At 44.6% G+C, this 13,995-nt stretch overlaps 1 protein-coding gene across 6 annotated transcripts in view; it reads left to right on the forward strand.

The window, feature by feature from the left end:
- Positions 1–980: 980 nt before the first annotated feature.
- The window catches only part of trps1 (trichorhinophalangeal syndrome I), a 215,983-nt gene continuing 202,968 nt past the window's right edge, over positions 981–13,995 (forward strand). Inside the window, exons 1-4 of one of the 6 annotated variants that reach the window (XM_043689004.1) lie at positions 981–1,063; positions 6,215–7,152; positions 10,292–11,451; positions 12,014–12,623. In XM_043689004.1, coding sequence (XP_043544939.1) covers positions 6,217–7,152; positions 10,292–11,451; positions 12,014–12,623 — 2,706 coding nt within the window. In that variant the 5' untranslated portion in view covers positions 981–1,063; positions 6,215–6,216. Of the gene's footprint in view, positions 1,068–1,385; positions 1,472–1,773; positions 1,853–1,946; positions 2,049–5,040; positions 5,063–6,214; positions 7,153–10,291; positions 11,452–12,013; positions 12,624–13,995 lie in introns of those variants that run through there. The other 5 variants (XM_043689005.1, XM_043689003.1, XM_043689001.1 and 2 more) reach the window with 5 other exon arrangements.

The raw sequence follows: 13,995 nt of genomic DNA on the forward strand, positions 1-13,995 counted from the left end.
ATTCTCTCTTGTCTCTCAGGTGAAATGTTCCAAAGGTAAAAGTTGACAGAAAACCAGTTTCAGCAAGAATCCTATCTTTAGGGGCAAAATTTTTTTACAAAATTGCAAATTTCGTGGAGTTCCATTTTGTCAGGGGTATTTTGGTTGAAGATTTGGTTGAAGTGTGAAAGGAAGCCTGGTGTCTGCTACATGAGATCAAAAGGAAAGAGCCTGTCATTCAGAGACGACACCGCTCCGAGAACACAGGCTGAGGTACAGACTCCGACTGTCTCGCCAGCTCTAAACCAAAGCAGGGAGTGAGGATTCATTACTCAACGTCCCTCAATGACAGGTCAATTGGAAACAGCGCTCTGTCACTCTGCAGTTGAGTTACTCCGGGCAGCGAAGAGTTACTGGGATATCAGAGCAGACACAATCTCTGATAAGATCAACACTTGATAGCGAGGGAAGGCAAACTTATATCTCCGTTAGCAGTAGTTTTATCGGGAGATGAAACTCTTAGTGGCAGAACAGGAAATGGTCACGATACTATAAATTATCATCAAAAGTTTCAGTTAAACCGGCTCAAATGTATACTTTATATAACTACGTTACAAATATTGGCTTTTCCAGTTAAAATTCATAAAATGAGTTGTTGCTTTTAAGACTTGAATTGTAAAAGTGTTAATCAGCTCAGCGAAAGAGGCGAGGGAAGAATAAAGGTAAACGCTTAAGTTGAAAACAATGCTCCTTTTCTTGTGGCAAAGATCTTCCCCCATGAGCAACAGTTCAGACGTGATTTCCACACAGATAACCCGCCAACAGCTCTCTCTTTCGCTGCAAGATCGCCCGGCGCTGGCTCGCTTTTTTTTCCACAATCAGCCTGGTCTTTTCTTCGGCTTCAGAAAAGAAACGTGTGGCGCCCCCTTCCCCGGGAGAGAGTGAAAAGGGGAAAGAGAGAGAGAGAGAAGGAGAGCAGGAGCAAACATTTTAAAAAAAAAGCCAGAGAAGTAATTCCGGGAAGGCTGCGTTCTGTGTGAAGGGAGCGAGGAGGCCTGATGGCGATGATCACAGCCGATTGCTGGTGTGTAAGTGTGTTGTGGGGCGGCGCGGAGCAGGAGGCATGTCCGCTGTTTGTATTCGCGCTGAATGCTGTCTTGAAATGACGTAATGCTTGAAGCCGGGGTCCTGACAAACGATAACATTTGTGATAAAGGCCGGACTGAACCAGAGCCCCTTTCCTCTCAGACATATTAAACACACAGACAAACACTACACGCACACACACACACACACACAGACACCTTCCAGTCAGACAGACACAGGCAACTCAGCCTGCGCCTTCCCTTTTCTCTCTCTCTCTGTCTGTCTGTCTCCCTCTCTCTCTCTCTCTCTAAAATCTCACTCTGCAAAAAAACTCAGACGGTTCATGGCTCTCCCCAAAGCTCCACCATCTTTCCAGCTGCAAAGATTATTGCCATCAAATCAACAGGTAAGAGAGAGAGAGAGAGTAGGCGAAAGACAACCCCCGAGTTTGAAGGAACAAAGATCTCTCAGCGATTTTTTGATTCGGTTTGCACACGCTGTATGTCTGTGTGTGTGTGTGGGGAAGGGCAGCGATAGTTCGCAGGTTTTAGGTATTTGTATGTATCTGTTAAGATAATGCATTGAGTTTTGTTCAGTCGACAGCTCTGCGTTTTTTTTTATTTCGAAAGAATGAAGCAGAGTTCTCAGATTTCACATCCATTCCCATTTCCCGTATTTGTTGGGTCGAGAGGTCACCCGAGCAGACTTGAGAAATGGTTCCTTGTACGTGACAGTAGCCTGCAGTAGCCTTTGGGGTCAAGTTTAGCAGAGGAAACGATGATTTCAAGTACGTTTGGGATACTCGCCGGCTTTCGTCTCTTTGTGTTGTGTGTGTGCTGCTATCGCGCCGGAGACTTAGCGGGAAAGTGGGAATAAAGACATGGATGGCGTTCGAAGTGTCTTTTCAGACCCAGATGTCAGTGAAAGATTTTGGTCTCAGTGTGTCTGTAGCGTCAAGAAAGTTTTTGAGTGACGTGGCCGAGGTAACACGGTGAAGTGCATCTGAGTGGGCTATTTAATTTCCATTTCTCCAGGCTGCGCTGTGGATTTATAAATATAGATTTACATTCTAAAGATCCAGTAGAGATCTCCCAGCAACCCCCCCTCACCAACACACACACTCCCTGAGCAGCCTTTCTGAGTCCATTGCGGCCCATCTGGCGGGATACACGAGTAACATGGTTGGAGTAAACTTTTCCCCCCCCCCAAAGTCGTGTTAAAGTGTGTGCGTGCTGCTGCGTTGAATTGTCTCTGTGTATGTGGCTAGACACCATCCTCCGGTGGTTTGACTTCTCCAGACAGGGACTTTCAGTTTTTTTTTCATCCCCTGATGTAATGCCAAGTGAAGCTTTTGAAAGTACAGACAGAAGTAATTGTAGCTTTTGACTTAAAGGGTTGCATAGGCTGACACGGGCAGAACGGGCCGTTTGCGTTACCTTATCCACACTCAGTAAAACGTGGCTTGTGATGGCAGTTAGTTTAGGACGTGTCCCCTTAAAAGTGCTATTAAAATGTTTCCTGCTGATTCAGGCTGGATGGTCGCCGGCGAGATCTGTTGAAAGCAGATTTGCGTTTGCTCTCGCGTTTCATCCCACCACAGCTCTGACACATCTGGCTTTTGCTATGACTTTTGCATTTATTAGCCCTGAATGTGAATATAAAATTGTCGTTTCTCCACCCTCCCAGATTTCCAGACAATAACTTATAAGCTGTTGTTTTCCACTCTGCGAGCTAGTTGGAAATTCGTGACACTGTTACTGCATGTTCCACACCATTTTCCTCAGTCCCGATTAAGATGTTTTGGGGCTTCGAAACCTGATTAATTAAGGATTTGCAGGTTTCCTTAACAGGGGAGTTAGACCCAACCTTGTTGCCAGTTACTTTTTCCACTCATGCTCTTTCTAAGGGCGTTTCATGAGAGTCACTATTGTGTCCAGCAAGAACTGCAGATGTAATCACTTAACGAAGCCACTCCAAAAGGGTTTTGTCACTCAAAGAGTTACAAAACTGTACATGGCACACAGGAACAGCAGGGCTAATCCGGTAAAATACCTCCTCAGGGCGTTTACCATTGACGTGAAAACATTGATATCTGGTCAAAGTTTTACAAATACTTAAAGGTACCACGGAGGCCGATGTCGGGGTTGGTTTAAAGCTTTCAATTGTGTTTGGAGAACTCTGTGAAACTGGCTTGGGGTAAAAAAAAAATGTTCACTGGCTTGAATGGGCCCGGACTGTTCAGAGTACTGTGCAAAGTGAATGTCACGTTTGCATTCACATGAACTATGAGCCCATTGAAGTCTGATCTCTTTGCAAGTCTTTGTGTCCTTATCACAGGAAATGTTGCGGAAAGCAGTTGTTCAGTCGAGTTCCTAGCACGTGTTGATTAACGATTCTTGTCTCCCAGACGTGATCACTTCTGGCTGAGTTTTCATTTGAGGATCAGAATAAACGAAACGGTCTCAGTAGCAAATTCCCCATTCGCTCGAGCACATTACAGCAATAGCGTGTGGCATTGTTGGCAGATCGGTGGGCGAGCTTGCAATAATCATTCTGCTACGAGGAATATTGTGTGATTTGATGTTATGATTAATGGCAAGTTTATACAGTGCTTGATCAGATAATGAATACAGGCATCGCTGGGCCAATCTGGCGTGTGTGGAATGAGCAAAACCTTGTATTGATTTGCTGTCGAGATCTGTATTCCACTTTAGCAGACCCCCTTAGCGTTGCAATCATATAAATTAAACCACGATGAAGGTCTGAAATAGTGAAATTCAGTAACTGAAGTAATATTGTTCTCGCGGGTGGAGAATGCAATTTACTTGATTCACTTATCACAGTCTGAATCTTTAGATTGTTTGTTGTAGGGGTACCTCTGACACCTTTCTACTCAGCATCAACAGTTATGAACACAGTAAACTTCGTTAAAATATATTTCATTTGGTTCGTAATTCTATTTGTGAATCTCCCTTCTAAAGGGTGCATTAGATTACCACAAGCTCCTTTTAATTGCAAACGTGTTTGTGTAGATATAATTGGGAATATCAGTACATTATGGAGAACAATGGTGTTCTGCGCACTTAATTGCAAAACACACGATGAGTGTGTATACTTTGATCATGTGACTGGCTATTATTTCAGTGTCCAGGCCAGAAGCAATTTGAAACTTGGGCAAAGTTTGCAGAAAGCGCCAAACTAGCATTTGTTCATATTCGGCTGAATGGACAGAAGTGACCATGTAATTATTGTAATGGCAGTAAACGTACAGAGTACTGAAAGTAAGCACAGTGTACCGAAAGTTAAGGGCTGTTCTTGATGGAATTATGGTGCCAAAGCAGAAAAGTTGGCTGTTTTCACTCGAAACGGTGTAAATTCCAACTTAAAATAGTCTGGCTGTCATTCTAAACCTGTTGACTTTCCGTCTACAACATCAGTTCCTGGACGTGCACACTATTGCACTGAATATTCGTTCCAGTTTAGGCCATCTGCAGAGATTTATTGGCACCAATATAAACAAGAGACGCTTGAAAGTTGTGGAATATACCAATTCTGGGATAATCGTGGTGGAATATCCGAAAAGAAGGTTGAAATAACTATTTGAAATTTTTGTTAGGTAACAGATCAAACTCGCAGAGATTCGAGCTTTGAATTCTTCGGAAACCTTTTTTTGTGTTGTGGTAGTCACATTCATCTAATAAAACTTATTTAAGCAGATGGTCTATGACGTTCTTCCAAAGCTGCTTTACCGAGTTACCCATTTTATTTGCAGTTTCTGGCTTATTGTCAGGACACGTAATGTAGAGAGAGAGAGAGAGAGAAAAAAAAATCCCTGGCTGGCTTTTTGTGGCTGACAATTTTACTTCTGAGTAGCTAAACGTTCCTCGCGTTAACAAAGTAGATTTTGTTACCATCAGTCCTGGGAATTTGCATCAAAACAGTGTCCGCCAAGGAAAGACTTTAAGTTGAAATCCACGTCAGATCACTTTTTAAGAAGGTAGGCCCAGTCAGCACCGAATGGTTGTTTAAAGGTGTTGATTATTTTTGAACAGACATCTCGATTGAGGAGTCTTACATTGTCCCTCCCTTTTACCGAATGAAGAATGGTGTTTATTATTCACATATTTCACTGATTTATTCAAATTAGTACGGGAGCTGGAACATGTTAACTACTAGTTACCACAGTTATTGTCACTGAATAGGCAGTAGTTGCCGGGGACAGCGAGATAAGTCAAACTTATCGTCAAGGTATTTGTATGAATTACCCTGCTGGTTTTATGAATTCCTTTGAAACAGCCACAAATGCCGTCATATGAAGTTAACAAAACAGGGCAAAGCTGTGCATGTTCCACAAGGGAAACAAGTACAGCTAACTTATTATTTTAGGAGTACAATGATGAAGGGCTGTATTCGTGAAGAAAATCTCCACCTAATCAGTCATTCACAGGATTTGATTTACTTGTTGTGGAAAGGACAATCTTGTAATGTCTTTAGAAATATAGTTGGAACTGCTGCAAACTAATCTCTTGGAATAATGATGGTGGCAGATTATAACTGTCGGTGCCTAATACATTGAAACCCCGGTATCTTTGCCGATATAAACGTTAACAGAACATTCCATTGACCTGACAAAATTTCTCCAATCCACAATTTATGTGTAGGGACACTGAAATATTATGTACCTATACACAACGACGTTGGATATACATGACACTGCAGTCAGATTCTTCACAAGGAGGTTTATAGATATAGTGTTAGCTTGATTGTGAGTGCTTTGAAAGATGCAGTGATGTCTCCTTCAGAACCCCCTTCCCTCTCTCATCCTTTTCTGTCAAAACTCGACAATAGATTCGTCTGTATAAAACTTGGGCGGGTCTGTCTCGTAAACCATCACAGGGAAAACATGTAAACAACCACAACAAAAGAATGCGCAGCACTTTAAAAGAAAACGGGTTAGGATGAAACTGGAGCAGAACTAATACAAAGGGGTTCTAGAAAGAGGCTTGAGTTATGGCAGAAATATGAATCCAGGTGACGGGAAAACTGTTTTTGTGCTGTTAAAAATAAATTATGCAAGGGGCAGCCTCCAGTGTTTCAATTCTCCTTAAAGAAACATGTTCTCATTATATGTTCTTTTGCTTCCCCACAGATATGGTCCGGAAAAAGAATCCACCACTGAGAAATCTTGTGAGCCAAGGCGAAAGTGAGAATTGCCAGGTCTCTCAGCCAGTAAGTGCCGTGAACCAGGAGTCTGCCGAAAGCTCCGGACTCCGGGATCCCATGCAGGAACACAGCAACCAGCAAGATGCATTCGAGTTAGTCAACAAGGAGGAACATTGTCTGCGTGTCACAGACGTCGCCGGCATCAAAAGGGACTTGAAAAGCCCCGCAGTGGGCGAAGGGAATGGCTTTAATTATGAAAGCCACAAGAAGGGAGGAAATGTTCCATCCTTCCCGCAAGATGAGGTGACAGACAGAAATATGTCTGCTCTCTCATCTCAGGCTGCTGGTAGAGTCTGTGAGGCCTGGAAGTCTCCTTGCAGATCAGAACCAGATGATGGCGATGGCAGGAGCCGCAATGTGTCTGGAACCCTCTCGGATTTAAACCACAGAGCTCAAACATCACCCAAAAGTGGGCGGGAGAAGGGGCAGCTGCTACAGGGTGAGCCACCTGAACGTCCCAACTCCAGGCCGGGCTCGGTGCCTTCAGAAAACTCTCAGGTGCTTTCAGAAGCGGGTGTTGCACTTGATCAGACAAAGACAGAGGAGCTGACTGACAGCTCAGACGCAGCGCCCCTGACTCCCGAGCTGCAAGACTTCAAATGCAACATTTGTGGTTATGGCTATTATGGCAACGACCCAACCGATTTGATCAAGCATTTCCGCAAATATCACCTGGGTCTGCACAACCGCACCCGCCAAGATGCGGACCTGGACACCAAAATTCTCGCATTACATAACATGGTGCAGTTCTCCCAGTCCAAAGACTTGCAGAAACTGAGCCGAAACACAGGCTTGCTTACTGGGATGTTACAGGACCTGAGTACTCAGCGACCCGCCATGTTAAATGGGACCTATGATGTACATGTAGGTATCTTCTAATTTGATCCCAGCCGACTCAAGGGCAGGATTTGTACTATTAATAGTAGGGCCCCGGGCAGTGTTGTAGAATAGAGAGACCCAGAGATTCAGGTACATAATTCTTTGACATTTTTGTCACTGGTAGACAGGACGGTTAAGAAATCGTTTAGAACGCTTGCCTTCATTGCTCAGAGCTTTGCGTATAGCAGTTGAGACGCCATGTTGAGGTTGTATAGGACTTGGTGAGGTCTCGTTTGGAATACTGTGTACAGATCTGGTTGTCCTATTATCGGAAGGATATTATTAAAATGGAGAGGGTTCAGGTAAAAAAAAAGATTTACCAAGATGTTGCCGGAAATGTTGGTTTTAAATGATAAAAATAGGCTGAGAACATTTTTCACTGGAACATAGGGCTGAGGGGTGACCTTATAGAAGTTTATAAAAAAATCACAAGGGGCAGAGATAAGGTGAATAAGGTCTTTTCCCTAAGGTGGGGGAATTCAAGACTAGGGGGCATAGTTTTAAGGTGAGTAGAGAAAGAAAAGGACATGAGTCCTTAATTCATGTGCCATTTTCTTAACACTTTTCAACTAATTTCAAAAGTATTTCCCTCAGTTGAAAGGATGGCTCAGAGGCCTATCAGGATTCTTGACCATCTCCTTTACCCCGTGTTGGAATCAGTAATAACTCAGAACTTGGGATTTAAAGTAGAAAAGGACATGAGGGGGAAGTTTTATTTTTACACAGAGAGTGGTTAATGTGTGGAATGAATTGTCAGAGAAAGTGGTGGATGTAGATACAGTTACAACTTTAAAAGTACATGAATAGGAAGTGTTTAGAAGGATATGGGCCAAACGCAGGCAGGTGGGACTAGTCTAGTTTGGGAACAGGGTCGGTGTGGACTAGTTGGACTGAAGGGTCTGCTTTTGTGCTGTATGACTCTATGACTCTCTAACCCAATCCCAGGTGCTTGGTACAAAGACAAGCAGTTGTTAGGGTTTGGAATGCACTGCCTCAGAGGGCAATGGTGGCAAGTTCAACTGAGCCTTTAAAAGTGGAATTGCATCATTATCTGGCAAGGAAAGCTCTGTAGCTCCAGGGAGTAAAGAATGGCACGCGGAGAATTGCTCCTTCGTGGTTTTGCCAGACAGAGGTGATACAGATATAGGATCGACTCCATTAGTAAGGGGAACATAAAGCTGAGAGGAGTAGTAGAAGATGCGAATGAAATTGCCGTTTAATTAATCATATAATACACAATGAAATAATGTGGCAATGATCCAAGTACAGATGACCATTGCGCCACTGTATCCTGTGGGTGTATTTTAATGCATTATATGTGACCAAACTACAATAATATTCGTGTCACGTCAGTTGCTCGGTGTGGCTGAACATACACCATTTCTTTGTGGTTTTCACCTGAGGGTCAGTGAATATTGCAATCCTGAAATCATCTAAGAAAACCTCTTACCACAGATTCAAATTTTGTTAATTGGGATATATCCTAATAATTTTCATCTAATAGCTACTTACATTTTATTGTAGTGATTTGTTTACTGACTATATTGTGTGCAAATCGGCTAGGAAGGTTGCCACTAAATGGATCAGACAACATAAACACTATTTGAGCCCATTACTGTTAATGAAAAGCTGTCTGCACTTAATTAATTCATTTTTAATATCAATTTGTCTGTAGCCACCATTGAATGCTTACATTAGGATTCACTGCAGTAAATTAGCTGCTGATGACACTTCTAGAAAGCTTCTAGCTTAATCCTCTAGCAGTGCCAAGTCCAAGTGACATACTTGTCATTTTAGACAAAAACACTTCTTTTTGTTGAGGGTTTTTAGGTATCTTTTGGCTACCACTAATCTTCACAGCAGTTCACTGGCTAATTATATACTTTGCTGCATTGCATAGCCACATGTGGAAACTGGTATGACACCATAACAGTTGGAGTAATGGTAAATAGGAAAGATTAACATGCAATTACTCGAAACAATGTTTTTGAGGCAATTTAAAAAAAAATTGGAATTAATTCATGTGCCATTTTGTTAACACTTTTCAACTAGTTTCAAAAGTATTCCCTTCAGTTGAAAGGGAGGCTCAGAGGCCTATCTGGGTTCTTGACCATTTCCTTTATCCTTTGTAGGAATCAGTAATAGCTCAGAACTTGGGATTTAAAGTAGACTGACTTGTGCTTTCAGAATGCAGGAGATAGTAACTTTCAGTTTAAAATAAGGAAGTGGCCGAAATAGTCTCATTTATAACATCTCACAATGTACACCTAACCTGCACAACAAAAATGAATCAGTCTTTATGGAATTGGATAATTTAGAAACCATGAACTATGGAAACCAGAAGTAAACAAATAGTTTCCCTTCAGACATTGAGTTGAAGTACATTTTATGAGGGCTGTCCTCCCTGCTATTCCTGAATAGTTAAGTACATCCTGACTATGTCAGCTCTATAGCCCATCACAGCATCATTGCATTAGGCTCTCTGAACTAGTTAAAGTGCAGTTTTACTGCTAAATCCTTCGTTAACATTCATGCTGAGAGCCTGTAACACGGTTGCTCTACATGATGTGACTGTAGCTGTAGACAATAATGTCTGTAAATGCAAGAAACAACACCTCAGACTCCCCCTAACCGCCCCCTGGCTCCGCCAATGCTTTATTTTTTATCTTAGCAACTACATTTGCTGATTAATGACTCATGGCATTGAAAGGGTTAACGGAAAAAAAAACTGAAAAGCTGTTTACTGTTATTTTGTTCTCCCCACCCCCAAATTCCCTCGGCGGGATCTAAAATCGTTACCATACTTCTGCTTTGATTTCATACCGGCAATGATAAACCCACCTTGAACATTGCAAGTTAGAAAAGAATGCTAGATGCGTAGAAGCAAAATACTGAAGACAAAATTGGATAATTAGGACAAATAAGGGTTCCAAACCAACAGTCATTGATTGGCACAGAGGAATGCATCGTTCAATTTGTCATAGATACCCAAACTTGGGTGTCACACAACGTTTTGTAACAATAAAGATAGGAGATGTTATTGTCTGAGAAACTGTCACATGATTGGTTATTTCACACGCTGCAATGGAAAACACATTTCTCTTTTGTTTTTGCTCTTTTCTAGGTTACTTTGGGAGGAATGTTCATTGGCATCGGACGCAAAACCCCAGACTGCCAAGGGAACACCAAGTATTTCCGGTGCAAGTTCTGCAATTTCACTTACATGGGCAGCTCTTCGACGGAACTGGAACAGCACTTCGTGTCAGCGCATCCCAACAAAATGAAAAGTGTGCCTTCTGTTCCCGAGGCTGGGAAAGATGCGACCAAACCGGAGAAAGCCACCAGCAAAGGCAGTCCAGCAACAGAACGCCACCTACCACGTCCCGTAGACCCAGAGGACGTGGGCAAATGGCAGGACAAGGTCACCATCAAGGCCACGGATGACACCCCCATTGGCTACTCCGTGCCCATTAAGTCGGTGGATACCAGCTCCAAACAGAACGGCATGGACTCTACCTGTTACTTCTGGTGTCGGTTTTGCAGCTTCAGCTGTGAGTCCTCAGACACCTTAAAACTCACGGATCACTATAACAAACTGCACGGGGAGAACCAGCGCCCTGGCTACTTTAACCGAGACCTTCCGGACAAAGCTAGCAAACAGGGAGTCGCACTTGACTCCCCGAAAGAGCGCGCCCCTCTCAGTAAACCCGACGGCGAGCTCTCGGCGCAGGCAGAGAAAGGCGCAAGTTCAGCCCGAAAGAAAGACAAGGCAGCGGAGGAGAGCGTGGTCACCAGCTATAACTGTCAGTTGTGCAAATTCAGGTATTCCACCAGTCATGGGCCGGACGTGATCGCTGTGGGACCCCTGCTCCGACACTACCATTACATTCACAACGTCCATAAGTGCACAATTAAACACTGCCAGTACTGTCCTGGGGGGCTGTGTGGCCCTGAGAAACACCTGGGGGACATCACCTACCCGTTCGCTTGCAGGAAGAGTAATTGCTCCCACTGCACCCTGTTGCTCTTGCATTCGTCCCACGGGGTGGGAGGGAGTGCCAGGGTAAAACACCAGTGCGACCAGTGCTCCTTCACAGTTCAGGATGTAGATACACTGCTGCAGCATTACGAGACAATGCACAGCAGCAGCAGCAGCCCAACCAAGGCTGAGAATGGCCAACAGGGAAGTGATGGCCCGGGCACCAGCGAAGACACTGAAGAGCACTGCTGTACCAAATGCGACTTTGTGACTCAAGTAGAGGAAGAGATTTTTCGACACTACAGGTAACAGACTAGACAGGTTCAATATAACCCTACCCAACCCACAACCCACCGGATGGTGTGTTTTTACATTGAGTTAAAAATCTGACACCAGATGGGGGCTGAGCTAGCACAATAACCAAGCGTGAAGAGTTTTAAAAAACATCCCTTTCGATTTGGCCCCACAGCAGGGCAGATCAACTGGATTGTTTTGTGACGGTCTATCGTTAGTCTGTCATCAGGTTATCATAACTAGCTACAGTTCGTTAAGAGAGCTTAGTAAATTGTGAAAACATGTCACCAATGCCAAACCTTAGTGTGCACATGTTCTGGTGTACAACATGTGCAGTTTGGCGGCTGATCTTTGTACAGGAACTATCCTGGATTACCATCAGTCCATGCCACACACCAAGGGCTAAAATAGTTACGATTCACTCTTGTCAATCTCTGGCGTTATCTGCTCGGACTTGTCCTGAGGCTTAAGAAATGCACTTGATGCAACTTCAAAAGTTGCAGTTTTTCTTGTTGAGCTGATGCGGGGAAAGCTAAACCTCAAGTTATCTTTTTGTTTGTCTGTGTGTCTTAGGAGGGCTCATAATTGCTACAAGTGCCGTCAGTGTAAGTGGAGCGCCCCAGGCACTCAGGCGTTGCTGGAGCATTTCAACACGGCGCACTGTGTGCTCCAGGAGGCAGTGAGCAGCAGTAACAGCACCAGCGGCGGAGAGTCTCCACCCCCCCCACCTCCTCCTCCTCCTCCTCCTCTTCCTGGTTCCATCGACCAGGAGATGCGGAATCAGCGCCCCCCAACCCCGAGTGATAGCAACAGCAGTGGCCATCCCCTGCCTGCCCCAGCTCCAGCCGAGGAGGAGGGCCGAGGCGGGGCCGAGCCCTCCAAGGAAGACACCAAGAAGCCAGGCTGGGGCGTCAAGGAGAGCACCGGGGAGCTTCACAAAGGGGGCCCGTACCCGGCGACACAGGCCGCCACCAGGCTCCACACCGCCTCCCCCGGCAGGGCTCCGGAAGAAGTGGACTCCGGGCGGCCCGTCTATGGGATGCAGACCGCAGACTCCAAGGGCTTTCTAGCTGGAGGAGGAGGAGGAGGTGGTGAAAGGGACAAACCCCGGGCTCTCACTCCACAGTATCCAACATCTACTGAACTCAACAAGGCGAGGGAGGAGTCACAGACTCTACTGCGGGTAAGGTTGGATTGGTTACTGTCAGTCTGTTGCTTCTCACCTACACACCCACACACAAGATAATGGTACGACCCATTGAAGCATCAATCTTACAGTGTAACTTCGATAAAAGGATATCAATCATTTATTCTCGTGTACCAAACCCACTTTCAGTCAGCAGAGAGTCATGTTGGGTTACAATCTAGGTGGGAAATATGGTTAGGTGTCTCTTAATTCAGAGACAGAGAAGTCAATGCAAACCCCCTACTTGACTGGGATGGTTTCTTCAACGGTTTGCAAAAACTGAAGCTTGTTGGTCTCAGGACTCAGTCGCTGAAACCAAGAAAGAACTAAGAGATGATCTGAGCAGTTTGGATTATCTTATTGTAAGATCTCAGTTATTGTAGCAACTCTGCCTCTCCTCCTTAATTAGTCTTTCCATCAAAGTAGAGGGCCTTGTATGACACATTTGTTTACTGGCATGGGGAAAGGATTACCTTGTAAATCTAAGGGACCCAGTTTATTTTTAAAGAGAAGTGGAATAAGGCAAAGGCATGATGTTGCAGTATTTGTCACAGTTTTAATCCTTATGGTGATGGCATAACATACCTGACATCAGTAATAAAAGGCGAAAGTGAGGACTGCAGATGCAGGAGGTTAGAGTCAAGTGTGGTACCGGAAAAGCACAGCAGGTCAGGCAGCATCCGAGAAGCAGGAGAGTCGACGTTTCAAAGTTTGGGAGAAGATTTGTAGCTCGGGTGCTCATTGTTGTGGTTCTGTTCGCTGAGCTGGAAATTTTTGTTGCAAACGTTTCGTCCCCTGTCTAGGTGACATCCTCAGTGCTTGGGAGCCTCCTGTGGTGTTTCCTCCTGGTGTTTCCTCCGGCATTTATAGTGGCCTGTCCCTGCCGCTTCCGGTTGTCAGTTTCAGCTGTCCACTGTAGTGGCCGGTATATTGGGTCCAGGTCTATGTGTTTGTTGATGAAGTTTGTGGATGAGTGCCACGCTTCTAGGAATTCCCTGGCTGTTCTTTGTTTCACTTGCCCTATAATGGTAGTGTTGTCCCAGTCAAATTCATGTTGCTTGTCGTCTGCATGTGTGGCTACTAGGGATCCCTAGTCCATGCCGACCAGATATCCCAACCCAAACTAGTCCCACCTGCCAGCACCCAGCCCATATCCTTCCAAACCATTCCTATTCATATACCCATCCAAATGACTCTTAAATGTTGCAATTGTACCAGCCTCCACCACATCCTAGGGCAGCTCATTCCATACACGTACCACCCTCTGGGTGAAAAAGTTGCCCTGTAGGTCTCTTTTATATTTTTCCCTTCTCACCATAAACCTATGCCCTCTAGTTCTGGACTCCCCGACCCCAGGGAAAAGACTTTG

This window comes from Chiloscyllium plagiosum, chromosome 4, assembly GCF_004010195.1.
Source record: "Chiloscyllium plagiosum isolate BGI_BamShark_2017 chromosome 4, ASM401019v2, whole genome shotgun sequence".
In the NCBI taxonomy this organism is placed as follows: Eukaryota; Metazoa; Chordata; class Chondrichthyes; order Orectolobiformes; family Hemiscylliidae; genus Chiloscyllium; species Chiloscyllium plagiosum.